Source organism: Lipotes vexillifer, unplaced genomic scaffold, assembly GCF_000442215.2.
Source record: "Lipotes vexillifer unplaced genomic scaffold, Lipotes_vexillifer_v1.1 scaffold105, whole genome shotgun sequence".
In the NCBI taxonomy this organism is placed as follows: Eukaryota; Metazoa; Chordata; class Mammalia; order Artiodactyla; family Lipotidae; genus Lipotes; species Lipotes vexillifer.
Genome location: NW_006778881.1, coordinates 606376 through 628969, shown reverse-complemented (window position 1 = coordinate 628969; position 22594 = coordinate 606376). Strand labels below are relative to the sequence as shown.

Genomic DNA, 22594 nt, shown 5'->3' with positions numbered 1-22594 from the left:
TGAAGCTTAATATATACTAAGAATAAAATAAATGCATTTCCTGACCAGTCTAATTCTATAACAAACTTGAATTTTGAACACCAGACCCTCAAATTCTGAGATAATTCATTAGTTGTGTCATAGTACATTTGTGGAAAAGGATAAGATTTAACTTTCAGATCTTGGAGAGTGATGTCGGTACGATGGCAGCTCAATTGGCCAAAGGCAATTCCCCATGTAAAACTATTAATTAAAACTTGCAGGGGCTTCCCTGGTGGCACAGTGGTTAAGAATCCACCTGCCAATGCAGGGGACACAGGTTGGAGCCCTGGTCCAGGAAGTCCCACATGCCGCGGAGCAACTAAGCCCGTGTGCCACAAATACTGAGCCTGCGTGCCACGACTAATGAAGCTCATGCGCCTAGAGCCTGGGCTCTGCAACAAGAGAAGCCACCGCAATGAGAAGCCCGCGCACCTCAACGAAGACCCAACGCAGCCATAAATAAACAAACAAACAAATAAATAAATTTATTAAAAAAAAAACTCTCAGGTGGTAACTGGAGCTGTAGAAGTTGAGTTGAAAAGAGAAGGAAGGAAGAAAAATGCCAGAGTGACAACTGGGAGAGAGTGGATTTCCTGCGGCAGCTGGCATAACAGAAAGGGCAAAAATGGATTAGGAAAATCTGTCCTGGACTCTCTGTTTACCTGCTGTCATAAGCCCCAGTTAACTTTTGTGTTATGGTCTCATGGCTCAAGTCCCTACTTAAAATCCTGCAAGATGGATGACCAGAATCTAAACAAAGCAAAGCAACAACAAGATATAACTTTCCTAAGAAAAAGTCTATTCATTCTGATAAAGAACTGGGTCCTTAGTAGTTGTGGTGCGATTTGACAGGATTCCAGAAATCTAACAATACTTATTTTACACAGGAGAACACTACAATCCATTTCAAGAAACATTCGGGTTGGAAAAGAATCATAATGAAGATAATAGGTGAAAAATGGTGAACTAAGACCTATTGTTTACTATCTTCAGAAATGCTGAAGATCATGACAGAACTCTAGGTGGGAGAGAAGAGACTTAAAAAAAACAAACAAACTAAATGAATGGCATTAGAGGTCCAAGGAAGTAACATGTTTCAAAAAGGAGAGAATACTTAAATATATAAACTATAGGGTTAATAGACAGACATTAACTTCATATATAGGCTTAATAATGATAGCTATAGATAGTTAATATATCAACTATAGGGTTGAGCAGCTTAGCTATAGATAGTTAATATATCAACTACAGGGTTGAGCAGCTATCTACAAACTTTTTTTTTTTTTTGCGGTATGCGGGCCTCTCACTGTTGTGGCCTCTCCCATTGCGGAGCACAGGCTCCGGACACGCAGGCTCAGCGGCCATGGCTCACGAGCCCAGCCGCTCCGCGGCATGTGGGATCTTCCTGGACTGGGGCACGAACCCGTGCCCCCTGCATCGGCAGGCGGACTCTCAACAACTGCGCCACCAGGGAAGCCCTACAAACATTTTTGATCATTTGATTTACTTTACCAGTAAAAAAAAAATGGGGAGTATGTACCTCAATATGTATATATTTTATTTATTTTAAAATTATATACATGTAATACTAAATGTAAATATTAGCTTTAGGCAAATATAAACTTGGGGAGAGATTCATAATTAGCAATAATGATCCATAATTAGCAATAGCAAATCCATACTTCACACAGTTTTCCTGATAATTTCTATCTAGCTAGGGGAGTACTGAAATCTTGTCAGATCTGATTGGATTATCATTAAAACACCACCACCACCACCACCACCACTACCACCACTTCACAATATGGCTGATACAAAGATCCCACACTGTGTCAGTGTTAACATTTTCTTGTTGCGCGTATGTTTTAAGTTTTATCTTCATTCTATAGTCTCTTGATAGAAATCCTTTGTCCATTTTCTGAGGATCAGTCTGTTATTTTAATAAATATAAATAAATGTAATCCCCCCAAACCAGTTAGCCAGGCACAGTAAACTTCAATTGGCTACAATATGCTGAAAGTGAACCAGAGGGTTGGGATACCAGTGTTAGCTCCTTTGTGTTACTGGAATCCTGCAGTCTTCCTTCAGAGGCCTCACATGCTACAGGTGACACGTGACCTTCTGAGATGCAATCCAAGTGATAGGCCCAGTGTTTATCTATAAATTAACTATTAGAAAAACTCAATTTTTTTCTTACACTTTTAGATCAGAAAGAAAGGAAGGAAAGGAAAGAAACAAGTTTAATTATTTTCTTTCCTTCAGTGGGTAATCTTGAGCAAACCACACTTTGGAGAACACTGGGATAGGGCATAAGAATCACAATGACTGAGAAAAGGCTGTTGGTGTGGGTAGCTGATTTATAGGTGAAAAGGAATTTAACAGTATGGGACTCTAGTCAAAGAGGTCACCATCTTGCATACAAATGGTGGAGAAACAGATCTGGGAAAGAAGTACTTCATCTATTTTTTTGTCACTGGGTCCCAGTGGGAGGTTCTGACTCTGACAAGTCCTCTTGGAGAACAAAGAATAATCACCCCCAATTCACACTACCCCTCACCAGTGAGGGATGGAAAATGGCAAGGCTTGCTCTTATATATTTAAGTTATTTTTTAAACAGCGTTTTCTAAACATTATTTCAAAAACTTATTTTTTATTGTAAAAGAATATACTTTTTTATTGTTAACAATTCCAATGTTAAATAACGTGTAAATTTAAAATTTTAAGTTCCCCATCATATACCCAACCCCTTCTTCCTATAATCACTGTTTACTATACTCCTCCACATTTTTTCTCATTTGCAAAAAATATGGAATGCATCATAAATTTTGTGTCATTCTTCATTAGTTTTGTTCATGTTCTCCGTATTTAAGGTTGAAGAAGCAGCTTTATTTTTACAGCTCAAATGAAATTGATCTTAACAGATACAAATACCTAAAGTATTATTATTCCCATGTCACTCTGGCAATTTCCTTTTATGTTCCAGTTCCTGTGTGAAGGTAGGTGCTACTAACAATTTATAGTTGAAAAAACTGAGATTCTGAAAGGTCAGGTAATTAGCCCAAGATCACACAGCTAGTAAGATCATGTACTGACTACTGCACTAGACAGTTCTGTTACAGACTCACAAATTAGCACCAAATTTTAAATACTCCAGAATGCAACATCAGCTCACTTTGAAATAATGCATTCTCATTTTTAGAAGCTCATGAGCTGCCAGATTCCTTTATAGCTTATGTAAAAGAAACTGAAAATAACAGGCCCTTCACAAATAGTTTTCAAAATGCCCAAGAATCATACTGCCTTCTCCAGTAACGCTGATGTATCTTGATGTTCTGTTGTTGCCAGCCTCAACATATATACATCAGAATCTTTGTATAAAAGAGAATAAAGTTATTACTTAAAGTTATATTTAGCTTAGAAGAATAATCCCATAAACTAGGAACTTTTTTTTTTTTTTTAAACTAGGAATTTTTGACACCAGATTTTAGACCTACTTAGGCCTCTCACTGTTGTGGCCTCTCACGTTGCGGAGCACAGGCTCCAGACGCGCAGGCTCAGCGGCCATGGCTCACGGGCCTGGCCGCTCCGCAGCATGTGGGATCTTCCCGGATCGGGACACGAACCCATGTCCCCTGCATCGGCAGGCGGACTCTCAACCACTGCGCCACCAGGGAAGCCCTAGACCTACTTTTTCTTTTCTTTCTTTTTTTTTTTTTGCGGTACACGGGCCTCTCACTGTTGTGGCCTCTCCCGTTGCGGAGCACAGGCTCCGCGGCCATGGCTCACGGGCCCAGCTGCTCCGTGGCACGTGGGATCTTCCCGGACCGGGGCATGAACCCGTGTCCCCTGCATCGGCAGGCGGACTCTCAACCACTGCACCACCAGGGAAGCCCCCTAGACCTACTTTTAAAGCACATATTTATCAAAGTTTTCAATACAAATGTTGAACTGGACAGGGCCAATATAGTTCTGTTTCTGATCCAACAGATAAGTACCTCATTCCAACGAAGAGGTATAAACTATCTAGGTACAGTTGTTCAAAGAGCCGCAATCCAGAACACTATATTAACCTCGCCTATGTTCACCAACTTATCCACATGATGCTCAAGGGGTACCCAAATGCCCACCACCCTCTGGGCCTCAACTGTGGATGATATATACATATACTTCCATCATAGGACCTGTAACATGCCTCTGCATGTTTGTTTGTTTATTTTTGTCCTGTCCCCAAATTAAGTTCCTTATGTGATATACAGAGTCACTGAATACCCGAGCCTAGCAGAGTGTCTAGACTGGAGCAGGTGCTAATAAAAGTTTTCTAAATCAATGAAACTTCTTCTGAGTATTATTTTGATATTTACAGTTCTAAAAATTAACGTATAAACTGAAAATTTAACCTACCAAGTAAGTAAAATAGTTATTTTCAGGTGAAAGATCTAGAAAGGAAAGAAAATAAACTTGTATGTAGCTAGGTGACTCATTAGAGAATGAGAAACATACTTGTGACTCACAAGCTACCAATAAATAACCTAACCACAATGACTAATATGAAGAAAAAGAAAAGAAAATACATACGTATACAAATATTACAGCCTGAGTAAGCCTTTTATTCAGAATCCGAACATCGCTATGCTAGGGGTGGGAGGTGTTACATAAGCATGAATAGCAAAATTCAGTTTTTAACACCTGCTCTTCAAATGAACTGTAGCCTTTTACAACACTTTAATTTTAAACTTAACAACCTGTGTTTACATTCACTACAGTGAATACAGTTTACATTCACTATAGTCCTTAATAGCAGTCAATACAAAAAGGCCTACAGGGCCACCTTTAAAAAAACTTGTCTTGGGCTTCCCTGGTGGCGCAGTGGTTGAGAGTCCGCCTGCCGATGCAGGGGACACGGGTTCGTGCCCGAGTCCGGGAAGATCCCACATGCAGCGGAGCGAGTAGGCCCGTGAGCCATGGCCGCTGAGCCTGTGCGTCCGGAGCCTGTGCTCCACAACGGGAGAGGCCACAACAGCAAGAGGCCCGCGTACCGCAAAAAAAAAAAAACCCACTTGTCTTTTCAAGGCTCAACCATAACTAACACAAACTACTCTGCTCATTATTTTTAAATGGCACTAAATAAACAATGATTTTAAAAGGAAAAAAGGGATGACTTCTTGCCTCAGCTCAAACACCAGCTATTAAACATTAGAACATTAATGTCAACATAAGATGGGGATCCAGAAACACTGGCCTGGATAGGTATCCCATCTTCCTGCTTCCAGACAAATTTCATTTAAAGACCTCAAACCATTTCAGATACACAATTAAGAATCCGTTCTTAAAGATCTCTAGGGAATGAGATGTGCCAACCTTCCCCATGTAACTCATTTAGTTGTTTCATTTCTGTATGCATTTAACCATAAGAAAATTGATCTTTCCAACAAACTGATTAAAATAATGTGTTGAAGAGTCCTGTGGCACTTAAATCCAATTAGTGAGTCAACTTTTCGGATTAGTATTTTGATGAATTGGATATTCCTAGGAAAGATAATTTGGGGAAAACTGACCCCATATTAAGCTTTAATGTAGCTCTTAAGGAAAATACTAAAAAGCTAGAAAGTGCTAGTGGTACAATCTAGTCAGTAAGGGAAAGATAAACACCTCAGATTTAATATCTAAAGTAAATGCTAAGATAGTTATCTATTTAAGATATTAAAAGTGACCTCATAGTTTGCCTCTTAAATGATTAGGGAACCCCAGCTGGAACTATCTGATTTGATATTTTTAATAGTGGAGTCCTTGCTTTTTTCCACCTGGTATATGGCCAGAGGGAATAGAGTTAAATGTAGGGCCTCATGGAATTAACATATAAATACCATTATTTCTCCCACTTTTTTGTGTAGGAGTTCACGTTTTAAATGTCCAGCCTCTTTGGGTTGCCCTTCAAGACGGAAATACCTTGAGAATAAATAAACAGTCCTTAGGCACTCCCCTAGCACTAAAGATAATTACAAGCATTTAATATAAAAAAAGATCTAAGACAGTATGAAAATTAAATGAGGATTAGAAATGGCCTTTTCCTCATGAACGTATTTCTAGCTGTGCTGTTTTCTAAACCAAAGATTCTAGCAGGATGGTTAGTTGGCTTACTAACTAAACTGCTAGCCTCCCAAAGTGAATGTGTTACTAAGTATTCATTTGAATCATCTCACGTTTCACTGATCCTCAAATATCTAAAGTAAGCTAAAAGCATCTATAAGTAAGAATTTTTGCTTTATTTAATAAGTAATAGAAGCCACTAGTATTTATATGTTGCTGTTCATATGCTGGTTTTTTTTTTTTTTTTTTTTTTTTTTCTTTGCGGTACGCGGGCCTCTCACTGTTGTGGCCTTTCCCGCTGCGGAGCACAGGCTCCGGACGCGCAGGCTCAGCGGCCATGGCTCACGGGCCCCGCCGCTCCGCGGCATGTGGGATCCTCCCGGACCAGGGCACGAACCCGCGTCCCCTGCATCGGCAGGCGGACTGTCAACCACTGTGCCACCAGGGAAGCCCCCATATGCTGTTTTTAATCATAATAGAAGGCTGATAATATATTAAGCAATGAAACTCACAGAATTTTCCAAACTTTTATTTTCTTATTATAATTATACTCAGAAACTAAGGGATAAAGAGGAATGAGATCCTGAAGAGTTCAGTGAAGCAATGAAAAGAGGTGGCCTATAAACCTCTATTTTCATTACAAAAGTAGAATATATTCTACTGGGCCCAGCTGAGGAATAAAAATTAACTGTTCTGCCACAAATACACAATACACTCTTTAAGCTTGGTGTTAGATTATGGGATCAAGTGTATATGGGGCAGGGAGTTAGTAGGGCATCTGCAGGGCGAAAGAAACAAAGAGACAGAGAACAGTGGATAAGGATGCAGTGAGAGTAGTTGTAGGAATGGAACTGGCATTGTGTGAGGTCAAAAGGGGACAGAAAAAACTAGGAGAAAATGGGGAGATTGATAAAAAAAATACAAGCCTTGATGAGGTCCAACAGAAGATTAGGAGGCATTAGAGGTAGAAAGGTGGAAATTATGGTTAAAGAGAAAGGCTACTGGAGTTTAAAACGAAATTCTAAGGGGCAAAATCCAAGCTGTGGCCACAGGAGTGAACTGTCAAAGTGAAGCAATGGTGAAGACAGGGGAGGAAAAGTAAGGAATTTTAAGGCCAACTTGTTCCATATAGTCACTTGAGAACATTTAGAATGAGAGGATGACTCAGAAGAGGAGGAGCAGAATCCTATCAGCCAGAAAAATAAAATGGTTTCAGTAAAACAACCTATTTCAATCTTTGGGCTTTTCATGAACTCAAAAGGTTGGAACTTCTCTCCAATTTACTCAACATAGTAAGCAAGTTTAGGAGATACTACAGCTGTCTATCCAAATCCCTCCCCCCTTCTTCATTGCTAACAGAACCCCACCCCTGTTCAGTATCCACACTTTCCCTGGCCAAGTGCTCTAAGGGAAGCTGAGCCCATCCAGCTCCAGAGAGTGAACTGTGTTCAGTCCCAGCCCATCCTGGGAATTTACTCCAGATTGATGGTGTCTTTTCCACAGAGTTTCTCAAACTAGAAACTCTGAAGTCATTTTCCACCTCTTTCTTTTCCTCACCTCCACACATAAGCAGTCAGCAAACAGATAAGACTCTTATATTTGGACCCACTGATGCAATGTCCCCAAGTTAAATACTGTCCCCAAGTTATTGAGAACGAAAACTGGTGAAAAATGCAATGATGCACAAGCATCATTCTCTCTTTTAAGAGTATAGTTTTGCTTTAACACTTGTTTTGAAAATGTGAATTAATTCCAACACAATTGATATATTAGGTATCAATCTGAGCATCATGAGAATTTTGTGTTTGCCTATACCAGATTTCACCTGTGAGAAACACTAGGTCAATGCAGACAACTGTACTCAGGTGAACTTAGCCACACAGGAATACATAAAACACACACACCTCAAACATCTACCTGCGTTACAAGCCACACCCACCCCCAGCTGGTGGTCCAACTTTCCTTCCAATTTCAGACAGCCTTCCTTGTACCACTTGATAATAATTTCCAAGCTGCAACTCTTCTGATACACTTCCACTCAGAAACAGTATGCCTTTGTAAAGATAAAGTGAGAGATTTATTGTATTCATGTATTTCTCCACCATTCAATATGTATAAAACTATTGTATGTTTTTAATAAAATTAGGTTCTTTTTATAAAACTATGTCACTGATGAAGGTTGTTTTTGTTTTTGGCTGCACCGTGTGGCACGCGGGATCTTAGTTCCCCCACCAGGGATCAAACCCATGTCACCTGAATTGGGAGTGCAGAGTCTTAACCACTGGACCGCCAGGTAAGTCCCTGAACTTTTTGACTGTTGTGCTATTTACCTATTTTCTGCACAAACCTTAAGGTTTTTATTTCATACTTTTGCATAGCACTGTATTTTTTTAGGAATGCATTTATTACAATAACAGAACTGACTGAATATTAGCACCACTCTACAAAAAGTTAACCCAAAAGGACACCCATACCTCAAAGTCTAAGATCTCCTCCTTTGCTGACAACAGAGCAATTCTAGCAGACTGAAGTTTAGTCTGTACAAGTGTGTTACAAAGAGCGTGATATGTTAAGGAACAGCATCAGTTATCCATACAGCCAAGCTCTTTCATTTCCTTCCTGAGTCCAGAATCTTGGTAAAGGATAAATTCCTATTTTAAATTCTGAGTGTGGTCTTATTTCCACATCACTTGCATATACCACACAGCTGCTTTGTTGAGTGACTTTGTGTTTTACTTCTCACAGCAAGAGCGATAAGAATATGTATAAGATGCACTGTGTGGCAGTGCTGATGATGGTAAGGAAAAGGCAACAGATTAAGCAAAAGAAGATGTAAACTTGCCTAGTGAGTTTTAGGTTTCATATTTATAATTATAGCTATCAAATATTTTTATATTAAAATTATTCAAGAAAAATAACTGTTTGCAAACATGAAACTCTCTACTTTCTAACTACCTTCCCCCCACCCCACTGTTTTTATTGCATGCTTTTTAACAATGGGGTGATTCCTTAGGAAGGCAACTACTGCTTTATGCTAGAGGAGACAAGCTCATTAGCATTACTGATGGTTAGAAAAACATTTAATTCCTTCTTTGGAACTGTTTTTAGCATCAATTTCTGACAACACAAAAATCTTTTTTTATTACTTTATTATCAGCTATACTTTTTAAAACCAAAATTATTATTTTTCACCAGTTTTCGTTCTCAATAACTTGGGGACAGTATTTAAAAGTCATTATCACCCTCAAGAAAAAAAATAGCTATCTACTCCTTGAGGATATATACCAGAATAAACTGCACACTCTAGAAAAGATACTTCTGAGGCAAAAAGCAACAGGGTTTCCCTTTCCCAGTCACCAATGTATTTCAATGACATTAAGGTTGTATTCTAAGTGAGCTATATATAATGTGGAGGGCTTTGAACTAATATCCTTATATAATCTTAGAGAGGCAGGATGACACAGAAGCATGAGCCTAGAGTTAGAGACCTTAGTATTTTAAGTATCAACGTTCTTATCTATAAAAAATGAATAGACAAGAAAAAAAAAAAAAGACAAAATGGTATCCACACCTCACAGTACTGCTATGAGGACCAAGGGGGAAAATGCAAGTATGGCACTCCACAGCTCCATACTTAGTATACAGTAATACTTAGCTATTATTGCTGCTACTGTTAACAATCAAATCTGTTATTTCCCCTGTACATGAGATAGGGAAGCTACTGGTGACCACTGCACTGAACCTTTACAGGGGTGCACCCCATAAATATAAAAATTCATGGTGGATACTGGAAAGCTTGGCAAGATAAAGTAAGGGCAATCATCATACTAAATTTTAATTGTAGATTAAGTTTCTTAAATATTAAAAATAATTATTTCACATGCAATAAAATTCCAAGAGTAGGTGTGTATGGGGGAGCTTCTTTCCATGGCCTTTCATTTAAAAAATACAAGGCACCTGCTACAGGGGTCACTGAAGAGTACCCCATCATAATTTATATAATCTACTCAATATACACAAGATAATGATGGAAGGTTAGCAGCATACGCTTTGTATGAATAGTGGTTTTTACCTTTTATTTTACATTGTTTTAGGCACCACAGTTTTAAGCCCCTCAAAGTGCTTTTTTATACTAGATTGTCACAATAAAGGCCTAAAATATGTAAGAAATCCTATTCTATACTGATATGTGCTGACTGTTATTATTAATAGTACAGATAAACTTGAGTTGGTGAAAGCTAGGTGATGACCAAAATTATAATTTTAGGCAGTCAACAGCTCATATATTTCAAAATGATTTCCATTTGATTCTTATTTACCCCCTTCTCCTCTCCCCCTCAAAAATGAATAATGGTGAAAAAGACATATTCTAAGCTTTTCTTTCTCATATTTACATATTCTAATAGCAACAAAAACTATTAAAATTTAAACACTTACAGAAACTTGAGTATTAAAGGTTTTCAGCAAAACTGGCAACAAATTTATTAGCTTTCTGGTTGTCAGAAATAATCTGTTGAATCTTACTGTACTCAATGAGAAATGTGCTCCATAGATCTACATAGCTACCCATATTCAAATGAATAATTTTAAAATCCTGGGCAAGGTATAATAAAAGATTAGTTGAAAAGAGGACAGGATATAAAGTTGCTACATACTAGTTTTTCAAGTAACGTACCAATATAAAATACTTTGATGATAAAAACTAACAATTCATTGAGGCAAAGAACTCAAAATGCCCAAACATGAGAAACCATATATTTGCCAGTTAAATCAAAACAGCACCCATAAAACATCAATTGTGTAAATATTTTTTGAAATAATAAACCACCTTTCCACAATAAAAAATCTGTATTCCAATTCCGAGACAGGCACAAACTTGGTTTATATGTCAAGTAACTTCTTTCAATTACAGTGAATTAGTGCCACACCTAATCTCAGACTTTAATGTTTCCCAGGCAAGTAGAAATAAAAATGTTCAAAGAAGGGTCTTAGCTGTAAAGAATGAAGAAAGACTAACATACAGTAAACAATTTATGAAGTCATGTGCCTAGTCAGTGAGGAGCCAAGTCTCTGGGCCACTCTTACACTCCATTGCCCATTGGCATGTTGTAGAAATTAAAGGTTTAAATCATCCTAGTAGTTCTATGATGACTTATTTTGTGAACTCAGTTTTCTTCACCAAAACCCCAAGAATGTTAAGTTCAAAATAAGCTTGGTAAGAATTAAGCACAACTAAATATGGCATAGATCAGTGGCCTCTCTCGGCAATACCAGGGACCCTCAGTAAACACTTAAATTAGTTTTATCATGTTACTTAAATACCTACAAGTATAAAACTAGTAGAAATAAATGCCTTATGGTTATAGCCCTTAACTTGAAATCAAAGTGAATTTTTACAGTCTTTTTTTTTTTCTGGGCCATGCTGCTCAGCTTGTGGGATCTTAGTTCCCAGACCAGGGAATGAACCTGGGCCCATGGCAGTGAAAGTGTGGAGTCCTAACCAATGGACAGCCAGGGAACTCTCCTCAAAGCGAATTTTTAAAGAAAATTGAAACAAATATTAAAAACAACAAAATTCAAATTAACAATATTAATTTAAGGTTTGTAAAACTAAATTGCTGACATTTGGTTTACTGTATAAAGCTGTAGCCTCATATCCAGTTCTAGATTTAATTTTCTGTATTTTTATTTTAATACTAGTAATATGAAGAATGCTTGTTCATAATTCCATAAAACATTAACTTTGAAGTTGACTCAGGATAATTTGGCCTCATAATTAACCAAAGTTCTGCAAAGAGCAACCAAGAGTGACAATTTAAATATCAGTTGACAATTTTATAAAACTATCTTATTCCAGTGAAAGTTAATAATGTAGTATTGTTAATTGAAATTTTAATCAAATGGGTATCTAATCTGATAAATACTAGAACTGGAAATAGAAACATTTTTCCTTATATGGAAACTATTGTACTATTAGTTATATGCTGCCCCTATACAGATGAAAATAGGATTCAATAAATATGCTTGAGTGGCACAGGCTTTTAAAGTTCATAATACTTCTTAACTACCAAGTACCACCTAGTAACCCAACTTGTCAGCATGTCACTATTCAAACTACAGTGAAATCTTCATTTGTACAGAACATGGATATCATCGGTTTCAGTTGGCATGAACACAATTTACACAGCAGTTCTCTACTGTAAGTTAGCCTATAAAATGATATGGCATAGTATCCTTATGTAACTTTAAGATAATCACCAAAATGTACACTAAAATTTAAAAAAATATAGAAAACTTCCAATCTCCCAAGAACACATTTGTGGACCCCAGAGAAATGAAAAGAGAAACCAGTCAGTGAGGATCATGAAGAACATGGGCTTAATAAGCTAAGTGACAAAGAATGAGGATTTAATGAATAAAACTAAAGCCTTTAAAATAAGAAGGAAAATTAGAAAAGAGGTCATTGTAGACATGGAGAGACTGTCCAATATGAAGTATATTGAGAAATAGTGGGAAATAACAGGGGGAACCAGCAGGTAGAATTAATATTGAACATGGCTGGAAATAGAAAGCCATTAAAGATTTTATTTAAAAATAGCACTTAGAAAGAAACTTCTGGCAAGTATGGACTATTTTTTTTTTTTTTTTTTTTTTTTTGCGGTACACGGGTCTCTCACTGTTGTGGCCTCTCCCGTTGTGGAGCACAGGCTCCGGATGCACAGGCTCAGCGTCCATGGCTCACGGGCCTAGCCGCTCTGTGGCATGTGGGATCTTCCCGGACCGCGGCACGAACCCGTGTCCCGTGCATCGGCAGGTGGACTCTCAACCACTGCGCCACCAGGGAAGCCCAAGTATGGACTTTTTAAGAAAAGGATTTTGAAGGATGAAGAAAAAAATCAACACATCTTTTTCCTAAAAGTTCTGAAAGTTCTTTAGAATTTATATTACAATTTCACTTGATTATTATTTATAAATAGAGCAGGTAATTTTCAAAGTAAAATTTTTCTGTTCTTGATTTTCTTCTTTAAAAATTGGTACTTTGAATATAAGATCATACTACTACCTTTCTATCAGAAAGGATATGTGCTTTAGACTTGTTACCAAGGAAGATCAGGATTTCTGAACTACCTTAGAAGTACAGCAAAATCACATAAAGACAAGCTGACTGACACACCAGGAGCAACAAATCATGTTCCTAAGAAAATTATCTTATCAACCAGCCACAAAAATTAAAAACTCATCATTTTTCACCATAGGGAGTCATGAGAATTTTCCTTTTTCACAAGGTAGAAAAACTATTAACACATTTATTGTTAATAACTCAGGATAGATACCTTAACATATGAGTAGTGCCAAAAGTTAAATAATTGTAACTTAAGTTCCACATGTTAAACCTATTGTATAAAATTGGGTCCATTTGCCTGTATATAACCAGTCAAAGGCTTTATAATATGCAACAGCTCTATTATGAAACCATCTTTTCCCACACATTACTAATTATATAAAGTCCAGTTTTTTAAATGGACTAAAAATAGCTACATGTTCTTTGCTTTAAAAAAGAAATCAAAGTCACAACTTAATTGTTAAACCTGATTTAAGATTAAAATCAGATCTCAGGAATCCCCTGGCAGTCCAGTGGTTAGGACTCGGCTCTTTCACTGCCAGGGCCTGGGTTCAATCCCTCGCTGGGGAGCTAAGATCACGCAAGCCAAGTGACGCAGCCAAAAACAAAAACAAAACAAAGAGATTAAAATCAGATCTAGATCTTGATTGAGTTCCATCCACTTCAAGATTATGAAGTCCAGATTAAATTATCTAAATTCTTCCCTTATTCTAAAAAAAAGATCATGCATACACTATCACTTTTAGATGAAAGCCTGTCTTTAACATATATTATAAGGGCATTAGTGAACTAAGTTCTGTGTGCAAGTATCTTTTCCAGCTGGTAAACTTTGGTTGACATCTGATATGGTCAATTGCTGTCAGTCAAGTCCCAGGAGTTTCTGAGAAGATCCAAAATAAGAAATAACTATTTGTGGACTCCTTTAACGTGTCTGCCTCTAGAGATATCAAATGAATTGACTGTTCTCTTGATAGTAGAATGCCTCTTAGTGATTAAGGGTAAATGGGATTTCCAAAAGACTTTCAGATGATAATCCTTTAAGAATGTAATACGGAGGTTATAATGCAGTTTAACAAAAAAATATATTCTATATGAAACTATCAGCTTCATATATTAGTTTTCAGAATCAATATAATATATAAAAGACAGAAGCCATAAAGCTTGTTGACTCGAAGTTGACTTTTCCCCAGTATTTTCCAGTATGTTAAATATAATTTAGCATATATGTCTGTGGTTTTCAGGGGCTCTCTGTGTAGACAAAGTTTATTTCTAGGGACCACATTTACTATGTCCCACCTCATAGGATACAGATTGACCTGAAAAGGCTAGGTGACAAATGCACCCCACAAGCATATACCCTTAAGGACTAGGTATTAAAACAGCAAACCTAATCACCAAATGATACAGGTAGAAGAGATGAAAGTGACAGTCTCTGGGCAGCAGGACTGGGAGATAGGGAGAGGTAGGGCTAGTGGTACTGAGACCTCTGAGCACATCAGTAAATTGATGTAATTAATGGCACCGGAGTCTTTCAACCAGAAGGCAGGTATTGCTATGATACAATAAAACTAAATTGGATAAATAAATCTGTTAACCAAAACCAGTTGCTAAGCATCCATTATGTGTAAACCACTGTGCTGAGGGAGTCAGGGAAGGCCCAACCATAAATTAAGATATTAAATTAGATGAGTTTTTAGTCTCCTTCTAGTTCTAAAATTGATAATTCTATCTATATTAACTCATCTTTGAAAGCATATATATATATAAATAACAGAGATAAAAATCAATAGGAAATAGGGAGGGTGGGAGGGAGATGCAAGAGGGAGGAGATACAGGGATATATGTATACGTATAGCTGATTCACTTTGTGACACAGCAGAAACTAACACACCATTGTAAAGCAATTATACTCCAATAAAGATGTTAAAAAAAATCAATAGAAAAAATGTAACATTTACTCGACTGAATTTCTTTTAAAAAATATTTATGCCTATGAAGTACTCTACTACTTAAAATTGTCCATTTTTCTGAGTCTTCTCTGATCATTATCATGGAAATAAAATTTCAATTAAATTGAGAAAAACATGCAAACAAAACTAGCCACATCACCAACTCTTATTACCTTAGAGCTCCAGCAGGCACAACCACTACACTATCTCTGTATCTTGCCCCTTGTAAACTGAACAAAACAATGAGCTTCTATAGGAACCCTGAGCCAGACAATAATACTTTCGTGGGGGAGAAAAAGCAAACTTTACTTTTTTTTTTTAAACCTTTTTGGTGTCAAAGTTAAAAGCTGTAACATGTTAGCGCGTTTGTTTTACTTCTTCAGGATGGAATCATTTGCAAAATCACATTCTTTTATTTTAAACACTTCTATTATTTAGTTAGAAAACTTGTTGCTTAATATGCAAATCTCAAACTAGGGGAGGGAGGGAGGAAATGAAGCTCAACAAACACAACAAAATAAAGTTGCTTTGCAGTGTTGACGCTGCCAGGCTTTTTGTAACTCTACTTGAAAGTAAATGTGACTTGTCTGTAGAGAGTGCTGCTTCAGCAGTTCCAAATGAATTTCAAGCCTGTGCTCCATATTTTCTCTTTTATAACTTTAATGTATTCAGCAACACTGAACTGACAATTTAAATAACTACATTTTTAAACAAAGGAAGCGTTGATGTTAATGCATGAAAATGGTCCAAAGCCCTGGGAGCCCCGGTTCCCACCACTGTTTATTCTGACAACAGGATATAATTGCTTACTTACTTGGCAGCAAATTTAACCATCTGCTTGCTTGCGTGGTCTCCCACGGCTGCAAGAGCCTGGACATTAAACTGCTGCTGACGTAGGACTAAGAAGCACTGCTTCCCTGAAGAAGACAGAAAGTACGTAAGGGTATTAAGGACATGCTACTTCAGGTTTTACAAAGAAGAAAAATGCTTCTCTACTTTATAATTGGGCCCAAATTTACTATCCCCAACAGGGATATACACATAGGTATCTGGCTTTGACAGCCAAAATTCCCATGCTCAGTTGACAAGCTTTAAAGAAACCCAAGTTTCTCCTATGCTTTTAAAATGCTTGTTATGAGGATGTAGGCAAAGCACCAACTTCAAAAAATATTATCAGCCAAGAAAATTATTTTGTCATTGTGTGGACTTATTAAACAAATTTCAAGTAACTTCAGATCACTTTCAACATTCATTCAATAGCTAGGATATTCTACAGGCAAAGGTACTATGCTAACCATCATAAGAGCCTCAATGATGCAACCATAAAAGTACTAGTAAGTGCTTAGTCACAAGAACATAAACATTCTACGGGGGTGGTTCATTTTATTTCCTACCAAAGTACATTTCAAAGAGCATTTAGAATAACAGGCTAGCTTATTTCCTGTTCTATTTTTCTCATTTTTCCTTTATCGTTTTCCTAATTCTTCATCCTTTATAATAGTTCCACTTTTTTTTTTACTCCAAGTAGTTTTTTTTTTTTTTAATTTAAAAAAATTTTTTGTTTTTGGCTGCATTGGGTCTTCATTGCTGCACAGGGGCTTTCTCTAGTTGCAGCAAGCACGGACTACTCTTCGTTGCGGTGCGCGGCCTTCTCATTGTGGTGGCTTCTCTTGTTGTGCAGCACGGGCTCTAGGCACGTGGGCTTCGGTAGTTGTGGCACACGGGCTCAGTAGTTGTGGCTCGTGGGCTCTAGAGCGCAGGCTCAGTAGTTGTGGCACACAGGCTTAGTTGCTCCGCAGCATGTGGGATCTTCCCAGACCAGGGCTCGAACCCGTGTCCCCTGCACCGGCAGGTGGATTCTGAACCACTGCACCACCAGGGAAGCCCTACTCCAAGTAGTTTACTTTCTCTATAAAAGATCATTCTCTTTATGCCCTATAACTAGTTTTATTTCTACATAATACTGGGCCTCTTGACTCCCCCTCCTTTCATAAGCAACTGTCATTCCTTATTCTTAACCTTTTGAAAAATAATATTCATAACAGATCCAGTCACTCACCATCTTTGTGACAGGTCTTTTCTCCAAAGTACATCCTTTTTAAAAGTCTCTGATCACGTTTTAGGAAACTACTTCCTCATAAAACAAGTTAAATCTTTTCCAGACCACTTTTTTCATCAGATTGTCTTTCAAAACGTCAAAAGGTTTATTTATTTATTTATTTATTATTATTTTTTTTTGTTTGCACTACGCGGGCCTCTCACTGTTGTGGCCTCTCCCGCTGCGGAGCACAGGCTCTGGACGCGCAGGCTCAGCGGCCATGGCTCACGGGCCCAGCTGCTCCGCGGTATGTGGGATCTCCCCGGACCGGGGCACGAACCCGTGTCCCCTGCATCGGCAGGCGGACTCTCAACCACTGCGCCACCAGGGAAGCCCAAAACGTCAAAAGGTTTTGTTGTTTAAACTGAGAATTATTATTATTATTATTATTTTTTCTTGCGTTATGCGGGCCTCTCACTGTTGTGGCCTCTCCCATTTGCGGAGCACAGGCTCCGGACGCGCAGGCTCAGCGGCCATGGCTCACGGGCCCAGCCGCTCCGCGGCATGTGGGATCCTCCCGAAACGGGGCACGAACCCGCGTCTCCTGCACCGGCAGGCGGACTCTCAAGCACTGCGCCACCAGGGAAGCCCTAAACTGAGAATTATTTTTACACTGAGAATTAGCTTTGCCTCCTCTGGTCCCACCAAAAAAAAGCAAAAATGTAAGCAAACTTATAGTTAATACTTTCAACATACAGTTTTGAAATGCAAATCTGAGAGCAACTGTGAGGTTAAAAAAAGGTTGCAGAGTGCCAAGACAGACACAATCTATGGACTTCCGAGTCATATATGATTGACATATTTTTACCACTAAATGGATTTTATTTTCCCTTTCCTTTGGAGTATGATCCAGTCGCTAAGTAAAATCTTAAAAAAGAAAGTTACATGAACTGAACAAGTTCAAAGGGATTTTAAGATGCTGAATGGATAGAGAAATCTGCAAATGAATCAAGTGACATTATCCCAAGAACTACTGAAACCACAGCCAGATATTAGCCCACTTAGAACAGAATGTTAGCATGAAATGGAAGGTAACGTGCATGATTTAGTAAGTACTTTAGCTGCTCTAATAGTGCAGACAGAGGAAGCACTGACCTGGCTGCACTACAAAGCAATCTTGTGATGAACTCCAGTGCTACACAAAGACCTTGAGAGAGAATGGAGGGCTCTATAGTACTTATAAAGGGTGAGCACAGTAAAATATCTTTAGGTCAGCACTAAGGGGTGACATTTAGTGTAAGGGTTTGGTAAAGAGTAAAATCTTTTTAATCAAAAGACATAGGATCATATCCTATCATTTCCTATGAAGGGGCCTATTGGAAAATATTAAACTAATTATGTCTCAGTTCTTCATCTGCAAAATGGGAGAAAATAACAGTATATTACTTATGGGATTTTCTTGAGTTTTCATTTATAATCTTGAATATTATATAAGTAATAAATTTAGAGTTGTGACAGATACCCAATTAATGTTAACTGTTATTAATTAATATTAATCGTTATTACTATTACTAATAGTACCACTGCCACTGCCACCTACTTATCTGAAGACTGATGACCATTTCTGTTTCACAGCTGAATTACTATGTCCAAAAATTATGGTGGGTGCTGGGAACACAAAGTAAATATTTGTGACACTCATGATAGACTATTACGTGAAAACAGTGATAAAGCCATACAAAGAGTACAATCATAACTTTGTGTAAGAAAGATATTAAAATTGACTGTGTAAGAAAAAACCATCAAAATGTGAAGTTGATGGTATAGGAAGAAAAACACCAAAATGTGGCTACTAATGGATGGGGAAATCACAGGGAATTATTCTGTTCTTCATATTTTCTGAACATTCTACAATAACCATGTACTACTTTCCGAATCAGAAAAAACTATTTTTTAAGAGAACAATACAATCAAAGAGGTAGGTACAAAAGAAACGTAAGGGTTGAAAGAAAATCATGGCCATGTTCCAGATTCAACACAAGCAGTGAGTAGAACCTGGGAAGTTCAAGAGGCTAAACATAGGAGCAAATGCACTCCTAAGATCTGACATGCCTGCTAGGGAAAAGAAGTCATGAAATCAATGGTGATGGGTAAAGTAAAGAATGTTCACTGTTCTCTTTTAATGTTTAATGTGTTTATTGTATGTAATTCTAAAAATTAAACCTTATTTTTTAAAAAAGCTAATAGATGGGAGGAAAAGGGTGGAGAGGTGAGACCTCAGCATATTATATTATAAACCTACAGTAAGTAAAAATGTACAGAAACAGCCAGATTAATGCAGCATAAGAAAGAAGTGAGAACAGACCCTATTAGAGTAAAGAGATTCTAATTCTAGATGGCATTCAGGAGATAAACTACAAAACTGAGTAAAAACTGGAACTGAATATCAAACCGTACAATAGAAAAGGGGAGGACTTTCTAAGTTTCAAAATTATAGAACGTCTGTAGAGCAAAAAAACCACTCTGGAAAAAATATATATAATTGCTGAATGACACATAACCTATATGAGTTAATATCTTTAATACATAAAGATCTTAAAGATGTATGAGTAAAGAACACTGAGATCCCAATAGATAAATGGGTAATGGACTAGAACAAATACTCTAAAAGAAAAAGAAAAAGAAAAAAACCTAGTAAGTAAACATAAGGAGAAAAATATTACTGGAAACGAAAGTAATGCAAGTTGAAGCAAACAATGATGATGACACATTATACCGCTCATACTAGTAAAGATTTAAAAATATACAATACCATACAATGCTTGGGAGAATTAAGTGAAAACCGTTCCTTCGTAACTTGTTGATAACAAGGTAAACTTGTACAATGCTTTCAGAGATCAATTTGGCAGTGGGCATTAAAAATGGGCTTAAAATGTTCTCTGATTCAAGAAATACATTTCTTAGAATATATGTTAAGGAAATTAAGTATGGAAAGTCTTAGTGACAAAGATGTTCATAAAAGCACTATTTAAATAAAAGAACTGAGGTTCTATTATGTAGTCTTCACTACTGCAACAGATCTACATGTGACTCTAATGCTATGGTCCCAAGTTTTCTGTGTTCAAAGCACTTCTAAATACTAGAATCTTGAGATTTCCCTGGTGGCACAGTGATTAAGAATCCGCCTGCCAATGCAGGGGACATGGGTCTGAGCCCTAGTCTGGGAAGATGCCGTGGAGCAACTAAGCCCGTATGCCACAACTACTGAGCCTGTGCTCTAGAGCCCGTGCACCTAGAGCTGGTGCTCCGCAACAAGAGAAGCCACCGCAGTGAGTAGCCCCCGCTCACCACAACTAGAGAAAGCCTGTGCGCAGCAATGAAGATCCAACACAGCCAAAAATAAATAAATTTATTCAGAATAAATAAATAAATACTAGAACCTCGATGGTACACTCAGAAGGATTTTTAAAAGACTGAAAAAATCAGTACTGGTTTCCTGGTAAACAGAGCTGTCCACTCAGACTACCTCTTATCAAGTATTTTTGACACCAAGTTCTTGAAAGGTGTTAGTAAACAAAATTGTTCTTTCTTTGTCTCTGGTCGGTGATACACTGCAATGCATGATCTGCTTGGTTCAATGTCTTGCAAGGCATTTTCTTACAGACATTGGTGAGTGATAACAAGGGGCAATGTGTGTGTGTGTGTGTGTGTGTGTGTGTGTGTGTGTGAGTGTGTGTGAGATCCCTTTTATGTAAATTTAAAAAACAAAGGATATGCTCATATTTGTAAATGCACTTTTTTCCTGAAAGAATACACAAGAAACAACAGTGGCTATTTTGGGGGGAAACAGATTGTGATCTGACAGACGAGCTAGATTTGTGAGACTTCTATTTGTCCTCTTTTTTTTTAAATTGAAGCATAGTTGATTTACAACACTGTATTAATTTCAGGTGTACAGCAAACTGATTCAGTTATATGTATATATTTTCAGATTATTTTCCATTACAGGTTATATACAAGATATTGACTATTGTTTCCTGTGCTATACAGTAAATTCTTGTTGTTTATCTATTTTATATATAGTAGTGTGTATCTGTTAATCCCATGCTCCTAATTTATCCCTCCTCTCATTTCCCCTTTAGTAACTGTAAAGTTTGTTTTCTATGTCTGTGAGTCTGTTTCTGTTTCATAAATAAATTCATTTGTATTATTTTTAAGATTCCACATATAAGTGATATAATATCTGCCTTTCTCTGTCTGACTTCACTTAGTATGATAACCTCTAGGCCCATCCATGTTGCTGCAAATGGCAATACTTTATTCTTTTTTTATGGCTGAGTACTATTTCATTGTGTGTGTGTGTGTGTGTGTGTGTGTGTGTGTATGTATTGAGATATATATATATATATATATATATATATGTATTGGCACGTCTTCTTTATCCATTCATCTGCTGATGGACACTTACATTGCTTCCATGTCTTGGCTACTGTAAACAGTACTGCTATGAACATTGGGGTGCATGTATCTTTACGAATTAGTTTTCATCTTTTCTGGATATATGTCCAGGAGTGGGATTGCTGGATCATACTGTAGCTCTATTTTTCATTTTATATCTTTCTATACTATAGGAAGCTAATTTTTACTATAGCTATATATTGTTTTTTATTCTAAGAAGCAATTATGTAATTTCTCAGTTTAGCAAAGAGTTCTCATTGCTTAAGTTAGTAAAGGAACTTTATAAGACACATTAATCAACTGCTACGTATTATTCATCTTTCTTCATGGAACTCCCCAATCAGGAGAAAGTTTATAGAAAAGAAATGAAACTCAATGTTCAAAACAGCTGAATGAATTCACTGCTTTTAGGTATTTTAAATTTAAATCCTTAGCAGTTAAAAATTTGTGTTGCATTTTGAGTCAAGTTTTTAAAGAGGCAGTTTATTTCTTAAATTTACGCAAGAGGTCTGTTTTAGAAAAATGTAAAGTTGGAAACCTTCCTTTACAGCACCAGGTGCAATCTTTATTTCTAATCTGAAGAACAAACATGGTAGGTTGCCAGGACAAAAAAGTTTACTCTCATCTCCATTCTGGTGATGGCTCAGTAAGGCAGTAATCCTTGGTGGGAGAACTAGTTATCAAAGATGTGAGGCAATCTTATGTTTTTATCTCTTCCTACTGTCTTTTAGCTTGCCAAGCTCCTGAATTTATTATTTAGATAATGTACCTTCACTTCCTAATAACATTTTCCTTCAAGATTAACATTTTCCTTCATCGCTTATGTTAATCAGTTATGGAATAAACAGCAAAGACCTAAATGTTTTAAAGTAGTTTCCATTTGTTATTTTCCCTGAAATATTCTTGTATGGCTATAAG

The 22594-nt window shown here is 37.3% G+C and overlaps 1 protein-coding gene across 2 annotated transcripts in view; it reads right to left on the bottom strand.

The window, feature by feature from the left end:
• The window catches only part of DARS1 (aspartyl-tRNA synthetase 1), a 65436-nt gene that overhangs the window by 31070 nt on the left and 11772 nt on the right, over positions 1-22594 (bottom strand). For both annotated transcript variants that reach the window (XM_007452020.1, XM_007452021.1), the window contains one exon: positions 15995-16097. In XM_007452020.1, the coding sequence (XP_007452082.1) occupies positions 15995-16097 (103 nt within the window). The remainder of the gene's footprint in view (positions 1-15994; positions 16098-22594) is intronic.